At 35.7% G+C, this 21,909-nt stretch overlaps 2 protein-coding genes across 4 annotated transcripts; one reads left to right on the forward strand and one right to left on the reverse strand.

Annotated features, from left to right (window-relative positions):
* The first annotated feature begins 256 nt into the window (after nucleotides 1–256).
* LOC309506979 (uncharacterized protein) lies at nucleotides 257–9,385 on the forward strand. 2 transcript variants are annotated; one of them, XM_082181033.1, is made up of 11 exons: nucleotides 257–571; nucleotides 2,471–2,592; nucleotides 2,684–2,708; nucleotides 2,789–2,835; nucleotides 2,949–3,553; nucleotides 4,235–4,340; nucleotides 4,430–4,576; nucleotides 4,660–4,720; nucleotides 7,002–7,165; nucleotides 7,256–7,339; nucleotides 7,515–9,385. In XM_082181033.1, the coding sequence occupies exons 1-11, from the start codon at nucleotides 385–387 to the stop codon at nucleotides 7,533–7,535; spliced, it is 1,569 nt and encodes a 522-aa protein (XP_082037159.1). In that variant the 5' UTR covers nucleotides 257–384; the 3' UTR covers nucleotides 7,536–9,385. The 2 variants fall into 2 exon arrangements, with proteins under 2 accessions (XP_082037159.1, XP_082037158.1); XM_082181032.1 differs by having other exon boundaries at nucleotides 7,256–9,385.
* Nucleotides 9,386–14,631: 5,246 nt separating this feature from the next.
* atf5b (activating transcription factor 5b) lies at nucleotides 14,632–21,464 on the reverse strand. 2 transcript variants are annotated; one of them, XM_082181043.1, is made up of 4 exons: nucleotides 18,572–21,464; nucleotides 17,602–17,821; nucleotides 16,205–17,339; nucleotides 14,632–15,992 (listed from the first exon to the last, which is right to left on the reverse strand). In XM_082181043.1, the coding sequence occupies exons 3-4, from the start codon at nucleotides 17,332–17,334 to the stop codon at nucleotides 15,806–15,808; spliced, it is 1,317 nt and encodes a 438-aa protein (XP_082037169.1). In that variant the 5' UTR covers nucleotides 17,335–17,339; nucleotides 17,602–17,821; nucleotides 18,572–21,464; the 3' UTR covers nucleotides 14,632–15,805. The 2 variants fall into 2 exon arrangements, with proteins under 2 accessions (XP_082037169.1, XP_082037170.1); XM_082181044.1 differs by lacking the exons at nucleotides 17,602–17,821; nucleotides 18,572–21,464 and having other exon boundaries at nucleotides 16,205–17,595.
* Nucleotides 21,465–21,909: the final 445 nt, after the last annotated feature.

A 21,909-nucleotide genomic window follows, 5' to 3' on the forward strand; every position in this document is an offset into this window, starting at 1 on the left:
AGTTACAAAATTAATGTTTTTATAAGCCTCAGAATAGATTAGAGGTTACATTTAAGATTTAGGCTATTTATTTATATTAGGATTACATTTTCTTGATTTTATTCTATTTTGTTCAACAGAACTGAGTTAGTCTACATGTGATTAAAGAGCTCATCTTCGACTTAACATCTTTGCTCCACATGGGTTCACTGTTTTCGCATGGTAAAATATCAAAGATACTTTGACTGCCCCGCCTCCTCAAGTCAGGTAACGTTCATGAAAACACATCGTCTCTTTCATAACACACCTGTTGAATGAGGACTAGCAGCCCATTACTCGACCATTTTATGTTTGTTATCATAAACGCGTAGCACTTTCTAGTCAGCTTTATAACCGGATAACAGGATGGTGAGCAGTCAGGTAGAGGCCACCGGGCGAGAAATGTTGCCCGAAGACACCGAACGCCGCGACTATTCGTGCGACGAGTCACCGCTGCCAGCAGAAACTCCTTCAAATGGAAGTGGGGCGAATCTACGGATAACGACGCAGAAACCGTCAGACAACAGTAACGCCAAGAAGGGCTGCCAAACAGGTGGGCACAAAATATCTCCTGAACAATGTCCAGGAGAAGATTCATCATTGTGACCCTACTGGGTTTGAGTCTATCCAGCCTAAGCTGGTGTGCTCTGCTGGTCTTAGATGGTTTAATATGGTCTTATTAACGTTACCTAGCAAGGCCTATTTAGCAGCTAAAACCATCAAACCCGTTTTAAATTGGTTTAAGATGTCACAATCATTTTGACATAGGCCTATATAATAAATGTTATATATGTATATATATATATCTATTAGGGGTGGAGCCGAACCCGAATACGGTATTCGGAAAGCACAAATAATGTGTTTTTTACGAATACTTATTTCGAACAAATACTTTTAAAAATATTTGTATTCGGGAACAAGAAAAACTTTATATCAAAAAGCTACGTTTCCTCATGAGACATGGCGACCGGCGGTGCTGCTGATGTGGTGGCTGAAATATTTTGGATTAGGCTAATGTCACGTTGTCATAAGGGGTAGTTCACATAGCGCGTTTTTTGCGCGTGCAGATTTCAAATGTAGGCGCGCGGCAAGCGCGCTGCATAGCAACGACAGACGCCACGGGAGGGCAAGCGCTTGTGGAAAGGAGAAAGCGTGCGAACTGCGCTCTTCATGATTACGAAGTATCAGCAAAGAATTAATTGATTTCTAGCCCTTGCATTAGCTTTAGATATATTTATGGAGATGAGAAATGAAATAAAAAAGCCGTCATTTTGTCATTAATATCAGTCCGTCAGAAAAGCAGTTCTAGGCTTATTCTTGGCTGGATAACTCTTAGCAGGTTTAAAAAGCTCTTTTAAAATTAAATATGAATGCAGTTTTGGATTAAATATAAGTACAGTCAAGTCAAATAAAACATGTTTTATCTCCTGTTTGGTAACACTACAATAAGATACCATTCATTAACATTACTTAATGCGCATCTAACATCAACACATTGAGTGAACAATATATTTTTACAACATTAATGTTTGTGAATGTTATTTAATACAAACACTTGATTGGTCATGTTTGTTCACTTCATTCATTGTGCATTAAATAATGTTAACATAAATAATGTTAACTTTTGATTTTAAAAATGTATTTTTAAATGAACCCCAAGGAGAATAATTGCGACAGTATATAGCCTAACTATTGTTTATTGTTAGGTCATTTTATCTATTGTTATCTAACAAATGTAATATTAATGTAGTGTTTTTAATACTACAGTTTCCATCTTTGTAACCGTGATATAAACTTTAATATATGTAAATTTAATCTAAATTAAGCTTTACCGAAATTGTTACCGAGAACCGTGGATGTTCACAGGTATTGGTACCGAATACTGAAATTTTGGCACCGTGACAACACTAGTAGCTCTGTTAGCTTGGTAATTTAGACAATATGCTGTTGACAGAGTAACATTAACGTAGGTAATGGCTGTTATGTTATTTTCTTTTCAATGACGTTCCTTGTTACATGTTCATTGCTGGATTTATGGAAAAACATCAACCAATATTGCATATCCATAATTATTATAATTGATATATAATTAAAGAATACTTACACTATAACGTAAATTAGAAGTGTAACGCAAAAAAAAATGGATTTTTACACCTATTTTGAAATTTACTCGAATACAAATACAAATACAAATACTTTTCCTCTCTCAACAAATACAAATACAGATACAAATACCGGCTGCTTTGCACACCCCTAATATCTATCATAAATTAATTCCTTGCTGAATTTTGAAATGGGTCTGTGTGCTGTTAGATCACATTAGGTATGTCCATTCCAGAATGACATACATTTTTATATATATATATATATATATATATATATATATATATATATAGCCTATATTTTCAGATATAAAGCCCACTGCTTCTCTAATTGTCCTGTATTCCTTTAGGACTGAAAAAACACAAGTCCACATCTGAAAAGAAATACCTCGGAGTTAGAGTGAAAATGCCAGTACGGGACATTCTCAGAAATATACGGATTGCCAAGGGTATTGACCATAAAGATCTGCAGGTATGATTATGTATCTGATGATGTTTCTTCTTCCATTTATTTACAATCACATTGAGGCATGTTGATCATGGTCTGACTGTATTTTTTTTAGGGAAAAAAATCTAAGGCATCTAAAGGTAAGGTTGAAATATGTAAATGTTAGCATGATAATTTTAACCTCATTACGTTTCTAATTAGAAATGTCTTTGGTACAAAGGGGATAAGAAACGAGTTACTACAGGTGGAAACCGGAGACATTTTCTGGTGAGTGACGACGGCAGAACTATAGCTCCTTTTTTTAACTTTTTTTAAAAACATTTTTGGATTGGTTACTTGGTACATATGGCTGGTTGTGAGAAATATTTTGTCTGCTACAGAAGAAACATCAAACAAAGGGTCTTGAAGAGCTTGCTATTATAGTAGAAGTGTTGGAGGAGGATCTTAAGACCTGTCAGTCATACAGATCACCAAACAAAACCCATTCAGCTTCATACTCTTCAGAGTTCTGGGTTGAAGAAGCATCTCAACCGGGTTTGATGAACACATACGGTCAGGAGAATGAGATACCTCAATCTCCAAGCTACTCTGTACCCTCTGAAACCTCGCCTGTCCATTCTGTGTGCAGCTCTTACCCGTCCCCAACTTACAGCCAGGGTACCGATGTCTTCTTTGGGAATCAGGAAGAATATAGCAGTTATGAGTCAGATAAGTACAGGTATGATGATCTAAATGGAATGAGCTGCTCTGCTGCAAACTCATGCGAATACCAAGTGCCCTTCCCACAAGAATCATTCCATGCAAGTCCCAACCCAGAAGTCTGGGAGGTCTCTCCACAAAAGATGAAGTGTCCACCAGGGCCACAATCTCAGCAGGAGGAGTGCAGCGGTATGACCTTCTTCTGTACTCAAATGGAAAGAGAGGAGAATCTGCTGAAGGAGATATCTGACCAAGAGCTTCTTGCTGTAGACGAGAACGGAAAGATGTAAGATCATTTTACTTTTCAAAAACTCACTGAAACCATTGCAGATGGTTTCTTCATGCAGATTCTAATGGGTTATCTTTCAAAGTACGGCTGTAATTTCTAAAAATGAAGAAAATGCAGTTTCTGAAAATAATCTTCGAGTAGCAAGAATTGCAAGGGTACTTTTGTAGTGCCACCTTTATCATTTGAAACTTTTTATGAAATACAGAAACGAAATTGGGTCACCCATCGTTGTTGTCACGTTCAATAAGTGGCTGCATTAGTTTTCCGCTCACAACTTTATGACAAACCCCATTATTAACTCCTCAAGCAGGGCAGAATAAAAGAGATGAATGGCTCGCATAGGAACCCGGTTGAAATTCGAAGCATTTCAGTACCAACAAAAATGTCACAGAGGGTCTTCAAACAAGCCCTCTCGCACACAGAATTAATTGGAACAATGGTAATTGATATGACCTTACACATAAACCTGACAAACATCCTGAAAGACTACACCAGTTGAAATAACAACTATGTCTGACTCATTAAAAGATGATGCATTGTTTACCTTTCCGTGGAATAGGCCAATAGAACTCCACCTATTGAACACAGCCGTTTACAATTAGTAATAGCTTTTCCCTGACACTGAAAAGCGAACAGATCATGCAATGGAAAGTGACTGCTTTCGTGCTCTCTCCACAGTCTTTTACACAGAGTTGTTGAGGAGGGAAAGAGATCCCTTGTGTATGTTATTGCCAGAAGGATGATGGCTCTGAAGAAACTAGATATCAAAGATTCAGAGGGAAAGGTGACAAACAATCATACATGCATATTCTCTGAGTGTCAGTCACTCAGCAAACACTCATAAATGTTGCATGGGCCTGTTTTTCTTCCTAGACTGCTCTTCATCTTGCTGCACAGAAGAATCAACACTTCATGGTGGCTGATTTGGTGTCACTTGGTGCAAATATCAATGCGAAGGACCGATATGGAAAGACATGTCTCCATCTCAGTGCAGAGAATGGATATATTCGAGTCTTGGAGGTAAATTGATGTGGTGCTGGAATATTAGCATACAGATCCCACCTCTACACATTCACTCATACTGTACATTTATTTTTTGTCAGGTCCTGAAAGGTTTAATGAGAATTGGCGTATATGTTAATTTGGAGGAAAGAGATGCAAATGGTATGTTCAGTTTCATTTATTTATGCTAATAATGTAATTGTGCGTTAGGGGACCAGTTATTATTTCCCCATTCATTTCCATAAAGGTCATCCAGATTATCCGCATTTTCCAAATCTTTTATGAGGTTTTGCAATGTTGAGAAAGGCTGTGGCTTCAACCTTAGAAAGAATCTTGTAGTACTAGTCACAAACTTTGTCGTTTCATAATCCTGTTGTGAAAGAGGTGCCTCATTTTACTGTTTTGTAATCAGAATTTACATTAGAAGTCTTAGAAGTGATGTGGTTTATTGGTTAAAGATCTGGGCGAGTAGCTGAAAGATTGTTTTAATTTTTTGCAAATGAATACATTTTAAGAAAATGTACCAGCTATAAATATTTCTTAAATTGTGGGGACATACATTATTGGCCAGGCTGTCATACAAAGAAATTAAGAACACATGCAAAAACAAGAGAGAACCAACAAAATATGAATAACTGATTATGTTGTAGTTGAAGCAAAGTCCAGTCTTTAGTTTAGTTTCCTGTGAGCTTTTTGTTTTGCCTATGCATTTAAAAAAAGCCTTTTTTGCCCAATAATTTTGTTAGATGAATACCTTAACTGAGTTCATTGTTTTTTTCTTCCCTCATATTTATATATATATATATATATATATATATATATATATATATATATATATATATATAAAGTAACGTATTTTCCTCATATTGTAATGGTTTAACCCTTGTATAGTGTTCGGGTCTGTTGGACCCGTTTTCATTTTTTATCAAAAGAAAAATGATACAATTAATGATTTTTTCAAACTGAGACTCATTGGCCTTGGCTCATTATCTGTGAGGAATATATATCAGAACACATTTTCAATGAAAACACACTGTACCCCCCCCCCCCCCCCCCCCCTACACATTTATATTACACACAGGATGTTCGGGTCCACTGGACCCGGGGCTAATAAAAGTGTGGAAATTTTAGGTCCTGTGTACCTTTACTCTGTCCTCCTCCTGTCAGGGCCTGCTGTTATTGTGTGTGTGTGTGTGTGTGTGTGTGTGTGTGTGTGTGTGTGTGTGTGTGTGTGTGTGTGTGTGTGTGTGTGTGTGTGTGTGTGTGTGTGTGTGTGTGTGTGTGTGTGTGTGTGTGTGTATGTTCTTGTATATGGTTTATGAGGACACAAATGTGTATAATGACATGGGTATTACAACGTAAACATGGTTTATGACGACATCTGTGTCCTCATACTAAAACATACTAAATGGTGTTTTTTGAAATTCAAAAAATGGCAAAAGTTTTCTGTGATTGGTAGGTTTAGGGGTAGGGTTAGTGTAGGGGGATAGATTATACAGTTTGTACATTAGAAAAACCATTATGCCTATGGAGAGTGACCGTACACCACATATCCAAGTGAGTGTGTGTGTGTGTGTGTGTGTGTGTGTGTGTGTGTGTGTGTGTGTGTGTGTGTGTGTGTGTGTGTGTGTGTGTGTGTGTGTGTGTGTGTGTGTGTGTGTGTGTGTGTGCATGAGTGTGTGTGTGCGTGCGTGTGAGAGAGAGATTGTGTGTAAGTGTGAAAGAGTGCAAGAGTGAGTTTTGTGTTTCTACTCTTGCCATTCCCACACGAGGTTGCAATTCTTAAATGTGATCTAACAAAGGTAAAGAGAAAATATTAACCATATATGCTGTTTATATTGCTTGTAATTGGGATGAAGTAAACATCTGTTGAGTATTTTAACATAACATTTTTGATTGTGTTGAATTAAAAAACCCAAAATGCAGCGGGTCCACCAGACCCACGAACACTGGCTGAGTAACAAAAATATGAACACCACACAAGGGTTAATCAAACTTGTAGGGTCATTAAAAACAATATCCCCTCCAGACAGCAGAATTAATATGGGTCAATGGCACTTTTTGTCTATTAATTCATAAATATTTAAACGGCGTGTTAGTTTGTATATAACTATTTTTGTATTTTTTTGTTTGTATACAACTATCAATTTAATTATTTTAATGACAAGGTAAGTTCAGGTTGTAAAAAGTAATATCACGCATTATTAGATGGTCACTTCAGTAGAGCACTTGCATGTCAGATGGAGAAACTGCAATGTTCTTGCAGTTTACGTGATTTAACATGTTGTATTTCTTGATAAAGTTACCAGACAAATAATTTTGGATCCTGGCCATGAGCTTTCACTCATTGAAGTTGCTTTTGATCAAATCATATGCTAAGTGGAAGTGTATTTCTAAAGCATGTGAAGAGAACAGGGATTTATGGATGGTATTTTGTTTGCAGGACTCAGTGCGTTGCAATGTGCAGCAGTAGCTCTTAACCACACTGTGCGTGAACTGGAGCTGTACGAATCTGCAGGCCATCTTAGACTGCACACTCTTCGCAAGGAGCAGATGATGGAAACGCTTGAGTGCCTCCTTCAAATGGAGTGCTTTATACATGCTCCGGTGAGAATGACATACGCACATGCCCTGGCCCAACATAATTCACTTGCGTAATGCGTAGGAGTTTAATTCTTTTTTTCTTTCTTCATATAGGAACATGGTTGCCTCAATACGATGAACAGTGTTGATTCCAAGCCGTGTGGACAAGCAGCCTTCTTTCAGTCAAATAAAATCAAGGTGAGAGGCATGTTTAATATTAGATGACTGATGTGCTATGGAGACAGGAGGGATTGAAATGGTGTTAAACTGATGCACTTAACCTGTTACATTGCACGAATATATCTGACATGTTTTGTTCACGGCACAAATTCTTAAACCATGTGGTTATTGAATTGTTTTTCTTGTTTTTCAGGCCTTCAACAACATGATTTAGAAGTGGTTTGGCTCATTTGCAGCTGCTTCTAGCATGAGTTGATTTCTCTGCATGGCCACGCAGTACTTTTAACTGACAGTAAATGTTTTTGAGTGAATACAAGCTTTAACCTGCCAATGAAGACAATATGTACATGTGGATACACACACATATTTTAGTTATCAGTTACTTTTTTTTCTTTCTGTGGATAATGAGAAAAGTCTTCAGGGCAAGGTAAAGCTATGTATTATGCAACCATAGATTTTGTTAAGTGCTCAGGCGAAAAGTGAGGTGTTTCGCTGTGCAATAACACAATGGTTGCTCATTAGCTGGTTTCTATGAAACTTCCACTGTTAGTTACGTTCGAGTAGCAAAATGTTTTAAAAAGAAAAAAATGTGGAAAGACCTATGAGTCTGTCGAATGCCACAGTTCCTATTCACTCCAAGAGTAAATAGATGTGATATGGAGGAGACTGTCATGATTACATATACTGGCGTACAATAGCAAAATGCAGAAGCTGTGCCAACAATGGAACTGATTTTTTGTTGTTGTTGAATTTTTACACTCCATTTCTCTGAATCTAGGAGACACAATTTTGACAAAATGCATTTGTTGCATTTTGCTTTTGCACAACAATATATGTTGAACAATAGCTTTTTACAACAATATACACCTATTGCTGGGTTTTAGTCTCCATTTTGCAAAGGTGTAAGTGAATTCTGATGTTCACTATTGTTCAATAAGAAAAGTCGATATGATATATGATATGATATGATATGATATAATGATATATCAGCAAGGACGCCTTAAATTGATCAAAAGTTTAAGTAAAAACTTTTAGAATGTTACAAAAGATTTTTATTTCAAATAAATTCTGCTATTTAGTAGTTTCAGCAAAAATATTAAGCAGCACAAATCTTAAACATTAATAATAATACAATAGTCAACATTTGAAGTAGATCAAAAACTTTTATCAAAGTTACACATACATTTTTAACAATACCCGTTCTTGTCTTAGGACAACTTTGAACTTTTTTTGATCCACTTCAAATGTTGACTACTGTAGTTTCTTGAGCAGCAAATCAGCATATTGGAATGATTTCTGAAGGATCATGTGATCAATGCTGAAAATTCAATATTAAATAGTAATTATATATAAAAATCTAGTAATTTCACAATATTACAGTTTTACTGTATTTTTTTGATCAAATAAATGCTGCCTTGGTGAGCATGAGACTTAAAAAAAAATATATATATAATTATATGAATTACAAGGAATATGTTAGTATTTGAGGTGAGAAGCTTTTATGTTGTATTTTGTATTAATGATAAGCCAGTAATACAGAGTCATGAGTGTGACCCTGATTTAAACTTTTCCTAAAGGGATAGTTCACCATCTACTAGTGTTTCCAACAACATTGTATTTAGCATATTTTTGTATTAGGTAACAGTTATATTTAGTATATCTCAAAATGTTTTACATTATTAAACCTGCACCATGTAACACAGTTAATGTTACATGGGCACATAGAGGGTGATTCATATCTTGCATAGCAAAAATATTATGGGTGCTGTATGTAGGCTATATGACATATTTAGGGATTTGTTTATGCTCTATTTTAAAGTTTTTTAACATGAATATGGTTTTAAAAACAAAATAGACACATAGCATATTAATGGGAGTGGGTATAAATTAGAAATTATAGCTGCAATTTGTTCTGTGAGAGATACTTTGATTATTCATTATTGGTCATCTTTCCAAATCTCTTTTAATTATAAATACTTACAGTTGCAATCAAAACTATTCAACCCCTGTAGACTGTAATCATTTACAAATGTACGCTTTTCTAAATATATGAAGTTTAACAATTGCATCTATAACAGTTTAGTGGCAAATTAAGTGTGATAATGTCAATATATATTGTAATGCTTTTGAGTTATACGATTTTAATACATGTCATGATTATTCAACGCTTATTCAACGCTGCTGTTTTTAAGTTACTTATTTGTATGGTATTGTACAAAATTGTTCAAACATAATTAAGCCTTTAACAAAACGTCTCAGGTTACGCAGCTAACCATGGTTCCCTGAGAAGGGGAGTGAGACACTGCGTCCCCTAGAGCAGTAGTTCCCAAACCTGTCCTGCCGGCACCCCAACACTGCACATTTTCTTTGTCTCCCTAATCAAACACACCTGATTCAACTCATCAGCTCATTAACCCATGTGATAATGAGCTGATGAGTTGAATCAGGTGTGTTTGATTAGGGAGACAAAGAAAACGTGCAGTGCTGGGGTGCCGGCAGGACAGGTTTGGGAACCACTGCCCTAGAGGACACTATGGGGGAATGCCTTCGGGGTGACTGGTGTCTAAAGCTTGCATCCAAACGCGACAATGACATTAACACTGGCCAGTGACAGCCTGTGACGTCCCTACTGGTGCGACCAAGTGTATATAACGGCACCTGTACAACACGTCATCCACTTCTTTGTATTAATTAGAAATGCACAGGAATGCATGGAGCATGGCAAGGAGATGCAGTGTCTTATTCCCCTTAATCTGAGACTTTCCCTTTTGAATGGGAACTCAAACTCGCTCTACAAACTGCTCAGGAATGCGCCAAAGAGCTCAAGATATAGACGCTTGCGTGCATCCGTTTTTAACGCGTCTAAACTGCCGTACAGTCTGACATTGACAACTGAGATCTTACAGTGTGACATGACTTACAGCGATGATCATGTTCATATTCTGACAAGAAACAATCGTAAAGGACTATTATAAATCATAAAGTGTGCACCCAGCTTTAGTCTGCTTTAAAGTCACTTAGGAGCAAATCATTAAAATCTTGGATTCAAATAGCAAGACTATGAATGCAAAACATCTTGCAATCATCACCCCTGCCAAACTGTCAGAACTTCAGGGTTTAATGCAAGCATGTATGAGAAACCCTCTAAAAGTCAGCCCCTGGGATCAGGAATTGGGACCAGGGATGGGAGGGGATTGTTTTTTCTCCTTGACTTGGGACTGCTCTGAGTGCTTCCATCTCCATGGTCAAACATGGAGGTGGTCCAAGTCTTGTTAGGGGGGTGCTTTGCTTTAGCATGAAGTAGAAATATTTACTGCAGGACAGCCATCCCAAAGGATACATCCAAATCTACTTAAGCTTGGCTCAGGGATCATTCCTAGAATGTTCTTGACAGGCCCATACAGTCTTCAGATTTAAATCTCATTGAAAACATTTGGTGGAATTTGAAGACCAAAGATTATCAATGATCTGGAAGCTTTTTCAAGTGAGGAATGGGCCAAGATTGCAGTAGAGAGGTTACAGAAGCTTCTAAGCACTAACAAGGTGTGTTTATTGGAGGCTATAAAGAATCAAATATTCTGCAAAAAAATTGACCTTTGTGGGTTAAATAATTTTATATATGAATGTTTAGAGCCATTCAGTTTTCATTTTCATCAACTTTACGTTTACACAAATGTGTATTAATAAACTTTCATAGTTTACTGATGTCTTTGTTGAATTGTTACCACAACATTTCATTATCAGCAGCAAAATGTCTTGCAGGTTGAATAATTGTGATTGCAACTGTTTTTATGTGTGCTCATATCAGTTAATAGTATATATTGTAAGTTAGGGTGTATGTGAGTTTATATCAGACATTCTTAAGCCAATTAAATACATATTTAAAAAAAAAAAATTATTGATGTGGCAAATTATTTATTGAGGATAAAAGGGTTAGTTATAGGACAATTTATTATTATTATTTTTTGCTAATGCATGTTGTTTCCAAGTAAATTACCTGTCAAGTGCTGCAGATAAAGTATGAGGTCACAAAGGCCATACGTTCACAATTCTGATTTATTGCTCAATGTGGCCAGTGTCATATTCGAGTGTGAGCTGATACACAAAAGATTTATAATAGACGGCATACAACATGGAGGACACTGAAATCAGCGCATTCATTTATAAGCTGATGTGCTGCGAAAAGCTGTTAATTCACAGGCGAAAAGAAGACGAGGATGAGAAGACAGTTTTCTGAACGTTTATATAGGCCTATATATATATATATAACAAAAACAGATCTGAGTCAAATTTTATTTGGGATACTTTTGCCTGCAGTCTGGACGTAGCCAAATTGTCAATGATTTGTGGAAACAAAAGTTGTTTGGCCATGTCTGCGATTATCTATAATCATGCATAGATGGAAGAGATTTTTGTATTATTGGTATTTGCTGTTATTTTTGTATTACTGTGAGAAGAGGCGTTTTCATAAACTTAAAATATGAGTTTTTGGACTCCCATCAGTCTTATCTTACAGGTCTGTGCCAGAGGCATTATGGGGCAAGTTTGTACAGATGAGATACCAGTGTAATTATCTTGTTGCTTTGTTGTTTTCATCTTGACCCTGTTAGAGACAGAGAGAATAAGTCTTGCTAGAAGACACAGTCCCTGTTACATATACATGCTGATGGTGTTTGGAAAAAAATAATAAAGCTGTTATATTTGACTGCTGCTGTTTTTGTGTTTTCATGCAAGTTTAGAGCAAGTAACTTACATTTTTCTCCTTAGCAAGTTCATGAGAGTTCACAAGAGATGACTGTTCTGATCTTTCAATTTAAGCTCACTGACTGGTTGATCCGGATACAGCTGGAGCGGAAGAGTTTCACTGAATTATGCCTTTTAATCTGTACCTCACACAAAGCTGTTGTGTGACTTTGATTATAAGTACAGACCACTTTAACGCTATTTTATGTTTCTTTCGCATCTTTTTGGAGGCCCGAAAGCTTGAATAATTTTTGTACTTTTGTCATTTTTAGATTTTTCATTTCGTTTCAATTAATTTTTTGTTATTTTACTTTTGTTTCATTTAGTTGCCAAGGTAACATTTCTAATTTAATTTGAAGTTTAATGTTTCCATCAAATATTTATATATTTTATTTCATCTTTATATTAATCAACGGAAACTCATTTTTAATAGTTTTAGTTAACAATAACAATTCTGCTTTTGAAAGCTCCAGTCCCCAGCACAAAGTTTTTCTGTTTGTGTTTCACTTATGATATAAATATGTACATTTACGGAATGACATGAGAGTAAGTAAATGATGGCAGCATTCTTTGACTGAACTATCCCTTGCCAAATTGATAAGAATCACTTTTACTTGTGGCAAAAGCAGCGTTGAAGGATTTGTGAGGTTTGTCTCTTTGAAGAGGAGTTTCTTCTACACCTTCAGGCTCAGTAAGCTGGAAGGTAAACAGACTGCTGAGTGAAATGCCCTTTGCCTTGAGGGCCACAAGTTAACGCCTCTAAGCTTCTCACGCACACTGTCTCAGCTTGCATTCCCCAGCTGCGTGTCTTTAGAAGTCAAGCTCTGGAACTCTGGAAATAAAGACGACAGGTGTGATCTGACTTACACTTGACTCGAGATTCCAGAAATAAAATGTTGCCAAATTTCTAGTAAATGGTGTGCTTGAAATTAAACATGAATGATGGAGCTAAGATTTAATATATATAAAAAAAATCCACTATGTTCTTCTCTCTCTGAAAATATTTACACTCCTCCATTTTTCCCTCTCATTATTTTAGAGAGAGAGGGAGGGGGGTTATTATTCAAAGATAATGTGAAAATATTGTTCAGCTAACTGTATGTTATGGTTTTGCACAATGCTTGGTTTGCATATTCAGATTTAAAGAGCGAAAGGCTGTCAAAAACATCAATCAAAAATATGTTTGCAATTATTCCTCTCTCTTTTTTTTTAATGATTATGCACTATAGAGACTCTTTGACTTCACACTTTGCTTCAAACACACAAGGAAGGAGTATTAAGACACGGACACCCCAATAAGAACTGATAAATAATAATATATTTAGATATGATATCATTGTGTACATGATGATGTTGCACCATCCATATGTAAATATATATATATATATATACTGTATATATAAATTAAAAAAAGAAAAGAAAAAGAAGATAAAGGGGTAGGCCTACAGTAAATATAATAATTTTCACACACTAAGACGTTTTATTTGGACTCTTGTTTGATTCCTGATTAGCTTTTGGATGTTATTAGACTAGTGACTTACAATTCTGTAATATGAAAAAGAAAAAAGTTATTTGCGTGATATTTAAATAAACGATCCTGTTAATAGAGATCAGATTAAATTTTAGGAGCAATTTATGCAAAAATCCATGGTAAATAAAATGGTCACATATTTTTTTTCCCGTAACTGTAGCCTATGTTGTTCATAAAAAAACTGAAGGCTAATACAGACCAGATAGCAACTGAGTCTGGGCCAAATCTGAAGTACATTCGGCACTTGCTTCTGAGCGCTGTGATCTAGACTGAAATAAACCGGCAAGGTTTCTCTCACTCACCAAACAGAACAGGAACCCCGTTGCCTGCCGTCTCGTTTATTCCTTTGATGCCATCGTGAGGCCACACCACACATTACAACCAGCTGTCGTGTCTAATGTGCTATGAACTCATAATTATAATGGGTTATTATAATAATGAAAAGCTTCTTAAAAGAATACAACGTTTCAGTTTTTTCTGTCAGTTTTCTGCTCAAAAACAAAAATGATTATAAGCACATTAGCCTGAATACTTAAAATATATATAATAATAATTAATAAAACCAGGCCTATTTAATGACAATAAAAAATACAATAAATGTTAATAAAGCTATATATAGGTAACACTAATAAAGAGGAAAAGGTGGACTGGCGAATTTATCATCACAGAGCCTATTTGATTTTTTATTTTTATTTATATTTTTTTATCCTTTATTCCAAAAGCTTTTCATATCAAAGAAATGCTAAAGAAATGTAAACATGTTAGTTCAACAGCTGTAAAGTAGCCTATACCTTTGTATTTTAAAAAGTATAAAAATTTATTGAAAAACATGTTTTTGATCGTCTTCTAGTGTATTTTCATCAATCATTATCAGAAATTTGCCTTTAGTTGCTTGGAAAAATTACTGAAATGTTTTATTTTCAGTGATGTTTATTTGCTGATATACTGTTCTTTTTCTTTGAACATTTATCAGCATAAATATTCATTTATATCAGCAGGTGTAAACAAGCAAAATAAGTATTCATCACAATATTCATAAAATATTTAAGAATCATTTATTGACATTTTAATCAACCAAAAATAAGAATTACTGCACAATATAATTTGTATTTATTAATCAAGTGTCGGTAGATTCTGAAACACATTAGAACCTGCAGAAATAAATGCATTCAGATTTGCTACGCTTGTCGGTTTTCAGAGGCACAGTATACTACTGTAGTAATGTGCACCTGTTCAAAAATGTTGAAATCATTCAAATTCTTCAGAATTTTAAAGTCCTGTATCAAATGACAGTGATTGTTTTCCGCAAACCTGCATAAAAACAATCTATATCTCATACGGATTACACATTAATAAAAATAAATTAATAAAAAACAAAAGAGCACATTTTTAAAGCACAATGTTAATGAGAGAAAAAAAAAAGGGCAAAATAAAAATTCTACATATTGTCATAATGCACAAAAGCATTCATTTCTTATTTTGGGGGTCATGCAATAAATTGTAACCCAACATGCTTTTCGATGTATTAGACATGCATTCCATACCTGAGCCCAAAAAAATCAGTCATTAATATACTATAAACGTTAGTTTAAAATATATTTTAAAGCAATTTAAATATCATTGCAAAAGCACTATTTCTCCTGTATTTTATATATAATTACATGAGATATTTCACAAATAAAGGAGAAATATAAGGAAATACATGAAATAATAAAGCAAAAAAGACAACAAAAAATGTGTGACATTTTACATTGCAGTGCTTTGCATTATTACAATATTAGTAAGAATTCCGACCATGTCGCTACATTATTACAATTTCTCATTATGTTGTGCTGTTGAGTAAGCATGATATTTCATGATAAATAAAGAACGGAGCAAGCCTGTACAGAAATCTTATTTTGTACACTAAAACAATGTAATGTCCCATGTGAAATTCATTCAAATCTTGATGGGCAGCTTTTCATTAAATATATCGCTGTAAATTCAAATACCAAGCAAGGTCATTAGAATGTATTCAAGGCTATCATCACAGTGCTTCAGATATTATGCTCTCAGTTTCATGAAACCATGCGGCTTTCGCTTTGGAAAAACAAAACCATTTTAATACATGAGCTCTTGTTTTTTTTTTGTTGAGGTTCACTAACTATTCGGAGCATAAAAACATGCTGTCAGAGCCTGGTAAAAGTGAAATGCTGGTAAGAGACAGAGGTTTAGGCACTGGAATCCTCTTTTAAGCGCTGACTGCGAGCCTTGTAGACTTCAATCAGGAGATCTTTCACATACTGAATCTCTCTCTCTACAGATTCTGCTTTGTCCCGAAGTTCTCTGTTCCGCCCTTCCAAACCATGAAGCTCCTCCTCCAAACAGTCCTGCTCCGCCCTCTTACGCTGACGGTACCTATTGTTTTTATGGCAACATTTGTGGAATAAAATAGCATGGTTCAGCTTTTCTGCTCGTATGATCCACAACAAAAAACATGCTTTCTTAATTGACTTATTTTTATTAGCTCATGCAATATTCCAGCGCTTTCATTTGACTAACTGACCAATGCAACAACTTTATTATTATTTATCCCCAGATAAAAATAAATAAATAAATGGCTACAGTACCTGTGGGCAGCAGACTTGTTCTGGTCTCTCTTCTTCTGCTTGCGTTCTCCATGGTTTCTCTCCAAAGAACCTACTTTAACATCTGGTTTAAACACACACTGACTTTCCCGTGACCTTTGTAGTGGCTTCTGGACAGGCAACTCCAAAGAGGATTCAACACTGTCACCGGACAGACATTCAAAGCTTTGATCCCCAAGGCATTCATGGTGCAAGTAGACATTATTCTGGGTATCAACAGCCCCAGTTCTGATTGGCTGATCGATTTCATTCATGTAGCCGTGATATGGCTCTAAATTGGCAGTAATCTGATGAAAGTAACACTCGGCTACTTCGGATTGTTTATACGGCGGACAGCTCTCGCTCTCGGCGCACTGCAAAATCGGCATGGCAATCCCGTCGTGGCCAAGCATCTTCATCCCGTGACTCTGGCCCTCTCTCCTGTGGTGGGGCTCCAGGGACCCACCGAGATCGTAACTTCTCATCATCTCCGCTCGGTAAAACACGTCTTCCGTGAAGCAACTTTTTTCTTCTTCCTTCAACAGTAAAGCACATTCTCGAACCTTCTTTGCGCTGCCGTGGTTCTTTGCGAAGGATTTGTCGACAGAGCACTGGTCAAAACCCAACTCTGCGTAACCTGAATGAGTCCCTTTGAAAGTCCACGTTTCTTTCTCGAACACCTCAACATCTTTACATCCGTTTGCTGATATTCTTTGGCTATTGCAGTGTGTCCGAATGTAGCTGTAGGGGCTGGGTCTAGACATTTTCGGTCGGCTCATAGAGCCCCCGCAGAAGCCTCGTAGGTCGAGCTCTCCAGTCCCCAGAGACACCAGCCTGGGATTTGTTTCAGGTTGGTTAACATTATACGAAGCGCAGGGTAACTGATAGTATGACTGCGTAGCCATAGCTTGTAGGCTTTTGTCACACTTTTGCCATTTTTCCAATTTCATAGGTGTTGATTCATACAGGTAATAATCCTCCAGTTGAGCCAGTTCTTCTTTAAGAAGAGTGGTCATAACCTCCAAGTCGGAGGGCATTTGGACGTCATGCTCCAGAGGTGAGGGTGGGATAGAGGAACCAGGAGAGGATTCCGTGGAAGCTGAGTTTGGGTAAGCGTCAAAAGTTTTTGTCATCCAATCTGTTGAGAAAAACAATTCAGCATTATTTCAACATACAGATGGAATATCTCAGCATATGCATGGTTGCAAATATAACATTGAATTACAAATATCTATATATTTTCCTGTTAAACAATACATGCAAGTAGCGATAAAAAAAAAAAAGATGAAACGATGTGGATGACCAAAATATTTGCTTTACTTACTGTACGCCATTAACACATACGCTGCAGTGTGGTTCCCACCAACAATCGGACAAAATAAAAGTGCCGTACTGCTTACCAATTTAGTCCTCCGTCTGTGCAGACTCCTCCCTCCGCCTATGATTGGCCTTCGTTAGCCAGTAGGAAAGAGGGAGCTCTTAAGCCGGCTGTGCAAATGAGGGGAGTATTCCTGGGAATAATCAATGCCGCCACAATTTCGATTGAAATGGTGAATTGCGTACAACGCATTAGAATCGAAGAAATGCCTCATACAGGAAAGAGATGTGAAAAACTGAAACCTATATTAAAATAAAAAAACATGTAAAAAGCAGTTGTTAATTCAGTTTTCCAAGTGTCAAAAAATTTGAATAAAAACAAACTCAAACATTTCATTTTTTCCAAATAAAAGATGCACAGTTTCATAGACTATCATGAAAATGATTAATTAAAAAATATATATAAGTTAAATTGACTGAATTGATAAGATAGAGTGCAATATTTTCTAATAATTTAAATAATAATAATAAAATCTAAACATAATGAAAATGACCTTTAGCTAGAGCTCATATAGTATGCTGTAATATGATGCCTCTAGTCAGGTTCAGTGCCAAATGTAAAACAGAGGCTAAAGTAAAGTCTTAAAATATTCATTTCAAAAGGATTTTTTTTTTACAGTGTAAAATTTAAATGCATGTTTATACTGTAGAAATGAAAACTTAATTTTAAAATATAAAAGATCTTATGATTTATAAATCCACTCAGAAACATCAAAAGGTCAAAAGTGCCTGAAAATAGAGCCTTACACAATATTGTTAAAAAAGAAGCTTGTGAGCAGTACAGAAAATATGTCAAAAACCAAGCATTTTTTCTGCATTTTTAAATGCAATTTCAAACAAAGCTATAACAAATGTCATGATAAAAACTCATCTCTGTAGATTTCTGCAGATTATTCTTTAGTTCAGAAACTCTGAAAACTAGTTAAACTGAGATTTACACTGTCACAGGAAGTTGTAGCTCATATAAAAGTCTGAATGGAAGTTGACACTTACTCCATCGTGTTGAGGTGGTCAGGTCTGAAGAGCTTCTGTGAGCGCAGGAAACCGCAGTGGAGGAGCTCACGTTTTCAATTTAGCAGAACATTGTCTCACTCTTCTTCATTTGATGTCGAGGCTGATCGGTTACACGATAAATCGTTCAAAAGTTTTGGAGAACAGAGGAGTATCACGTCAAACCAAACACTAACCGCATCACACGAGTTCGTATCCATCCGCCGCCTCGCCCCTCAGCGTATAGTCCAATTCGAAACGGGACAAGTTCAATCCGAACTTCAGCCTCGAGTCCACAAATCAGTCATTTAGAGCTATGTGATTTCCCGCTTGATCTCGAAGAAAGTCTGCATACGCGTTTTATACGTGTATTTCCTTTCCAAATGTAGAGGGTAAGTAAATCCTGATGATTATTAAGTGGGTCCAGTTGAACAAAACCAGACTGGATGTATATCTAAGCACAGAATCTAAGCACAGAGACCCATGTAAAGCACTATTTAACCACATGCGACGAGGAAGGACACTATATTACACTATGGAGATGTAACTCTTGTTGCAGCCCTGTTGCATCAGACCTGCTGGAATGTTGCCCGAGTTGAAACTTTGTTGCCACATTTGTCCTGATCCGTTTATGCTTTGGACATGTATAATGAGGTTTCATCTTTAAGACCATTGTTTGCAAAGGAGGGGGAAAAAAAAGTCAAGACTTTTGCTGTGAAAACTCTCATTAGCTTGTTTTGATTTGCACCACACTTCCATTTCTGTATAACTGAGACCGGGGCTAGTTGTCACACTGAGAAGTTGTCACACTGAGTTGTCACAAAGGCTGTATCTCAGTAACAACAGGATTTTGATTCACAAGTCCAATTACAAGAATGTATGTGTTGCTCTAGCTGTGGTTTTGTATGTTGGTTTTAAACATCAAATCAGTCTTAGATTGTGTTTGTGTGTGGATGAATTCTGCCCTCCAAACTAAAATTATAGTATTTAATTTATTCTGTAGCAGTTGAATATACATTCAGACAACTATAGAATGAAGGCACATTTTAACTGAACTGTTCTTAGGGCAAAGGTGTCACCTTTATTTTAAATCGATAGGCAATGCATGTTGGGGTCAGTAAGATTTTAAGATTTAAGTGATGCATTAAATTGAACATTTGTACACTGATTATTATTTTATTTATTTTTTTAAATAAATGCTGTTCTTCGATCGTTATTAAAGAATCCTGAAAAAATGATCATGGCGTCCACAAAAATATTAAGAACAAAATTAAAAAGAATTGTTACAGCAGCAAATCAGCATAATATAATAATTTCTGAAGGATCATGTGACATTGAAGACTGGAGTAATAATGCTGAAAATTCAGCTTTGTCATCACAGGAATAAATTACATTTTAAAATATATTCATAATAGAAAACGTATTTTAAAGTGTACTAATATTTCACAATATTATTTTATTTTTTTTAACTATATTTTTAATCAAATATAGGCAGACTTGGAGAGCATATTGAGACATCTTGCAAAATTATTATAAAATCTTACTAACCTCAAACTTTTGAATGGTAGTGTGTTTATTTGTTTCCTTCTAAAAAAATATCTTTCATGCATTTTGCATTTCATAATTGTTTTTACTGCACATTTTATTGAAAAGCTTCTTATAGGTTATTTAATTGCAGGTTTCACTGTGACAACTTACATCATATAGCGCTACAACATGTATATAATAAACTTTTTTTTTTTTTCTTAGCCAGTACCGGTGGAAAGGTTCAATGGCTGTTTTTGCGACTGTGAGGTTTGTGTCTATATAGAAATATTCACTGTAGTAAAAAGTATCTCTAGCCACATTCTCCTTAATTCATTTCCACTGTCACAGTTTCCAATAAAGTGTAGAAAATAGAAAAAAATGGATTGTTATGGTATTCTGATGCATTATTATCTACATTACATTTAGTTAAACTAATCTTTAAGTGGTGAAAAAATGGTGAATTTCTAAAGCATGAATTTTTAGATCACATATCTGACATTTCAGTTTTACTCCATTACCTTAACACACAGATACGACCTCATGCTTGGATTCATTGCACACTTCTCACTGTGTGAAACTAATATAACTGACTGAACCTCCTCTTGTCCTGTTGCCAAGTCAAAATGAATACTGCTCTCTCTGTCTGCTTTTCTCACCCTCTTCAAGGTTTTTTGATCATCTTCAATTTTACAAATTTTTTTTATTGCAATGGATGATCAATCTGTATATGCATACAAGACTTTAAAAATGAATATTTCCTGAGTGCATCATGTGTCTGGATAAAGTTTATTAGTATGTTCTGAATGCTCATGTAGAATATGTATTGTATATTGTAAAATATGCATTATATAATCATGTGTTTTCTGAAAGAGAACGAGGTCATTCTCAGATTCTGAGTGCCCACATCTATCAATGACACTCCACTGCCTTTCACTTTTGTCAGAGGAAAATCTTTTTATGTTTAATTTTTTCTTTTTAGCAACTTTTCCCATTTCTTATTTTATTTCATTCTTTGTGATTTGTCATCATAACAACATTTGCAGTAAGAATAGCTGTTTTGTGATATCCATCCTTGCTTCGCTGCCATGAAGACTCTGGTACATTGATAAAGGTTACACCATAATTTCATCACCAGCTTGCAAAGAATCCTGCCCCCATTAATGTTTTATGTTCTATCTGGGGTAACATTAGAAATGCACACATGGGTTGTAAGAAATTCTGTTGCTAAGGTGCCAGTTATACTCTTATATCTGTAATTAGTGGGAAATTATGATAATTTTTCTCTTTTTAAAATAGCGTTTAAATAAGAGAATATATCAAGGCTGAGTAATCAGTCTGTGAGATTTTGAGACCTGAAAGCGCTGTGGGAGTGTGGTCTGTTTTCCATAGGATTTACTGTATTTTGAAGGGTTTGATTTAGAAAATAAAATAATTTTTTTTGCTTATCGCTGTTTACAATGATAACAGACACACACACACAAATCAGAGATTATTTTATTTCAACAGATATGACAACTGCCATCTCACTTTTTTTATATAGTATGGACAGACACAGAAGTCTGACTTTGTGCAGACACAATCTATTTACCATATACCAAGCCAAATGAGTGGCCGAAAAAATTTCACCAGATTGTTTATTTTAAATTTTTGTCTTTTAGCTTTATGTATATAAAGGTAAAAACTTTTATTTGAATATTTATTCCTGAATAACACTTGATGCACTTTCATAGTTGCCACTGGAAGGAGGCATTTACAGACATACATTTTTACCCCTCCTTTTGAATTACAAAAGTGCACATAGTACTCTAAAATGT

The sequence above is a fragment of the Leuciscus leuciscus genome, assembly GCF_965113295.1.
Source record: "Leuciscus leuciscus genome assembly, chromosome: 9".
NCBI classification, from domain to species: Eukaryota; Metazoa; Chordata; class Actinopteri; order Cypriniformes; family Leuciscidae; genus Leuciscus; species Leuciscus leuciscus.

Coding starts and splice junctions, on each gene's coding strand:
- LOC309506979 (XM_082181032.1), top strand. CDS start 385: ATGGTGAGCAGTCAGGTAGAGGCCACCGGGCGAGAAATGTTGCCCGAA. Junction 2,709..2,788: donor AAAATCTAAGGCATCTAAAG/GTAAGGTTGAAA, acceptor TTTGGTACAAAG/GGGATAAGAAACGAGTTACT. Junction 7,166..7,255: donor AGTGCTTTATACATGCTCCG/GTGAGAATGACA, acceptor TTCTTCATATAG/GAACATGGTTGCCTCAATAC.
- atf5b (XM_082181043.1), bottom strand. CDS start 17,334: ATGACAAAAACTTTTGACGCTTACCCAAACTCAGCTTCCACGGAATCC. Junction 15,993..16,204: donor AACAAGTCTGCTGCCCACAG/GTACTGTAGCCA, acceptor TAAAAACAATAG/GTACCGTCAGCGTAAGAGGG.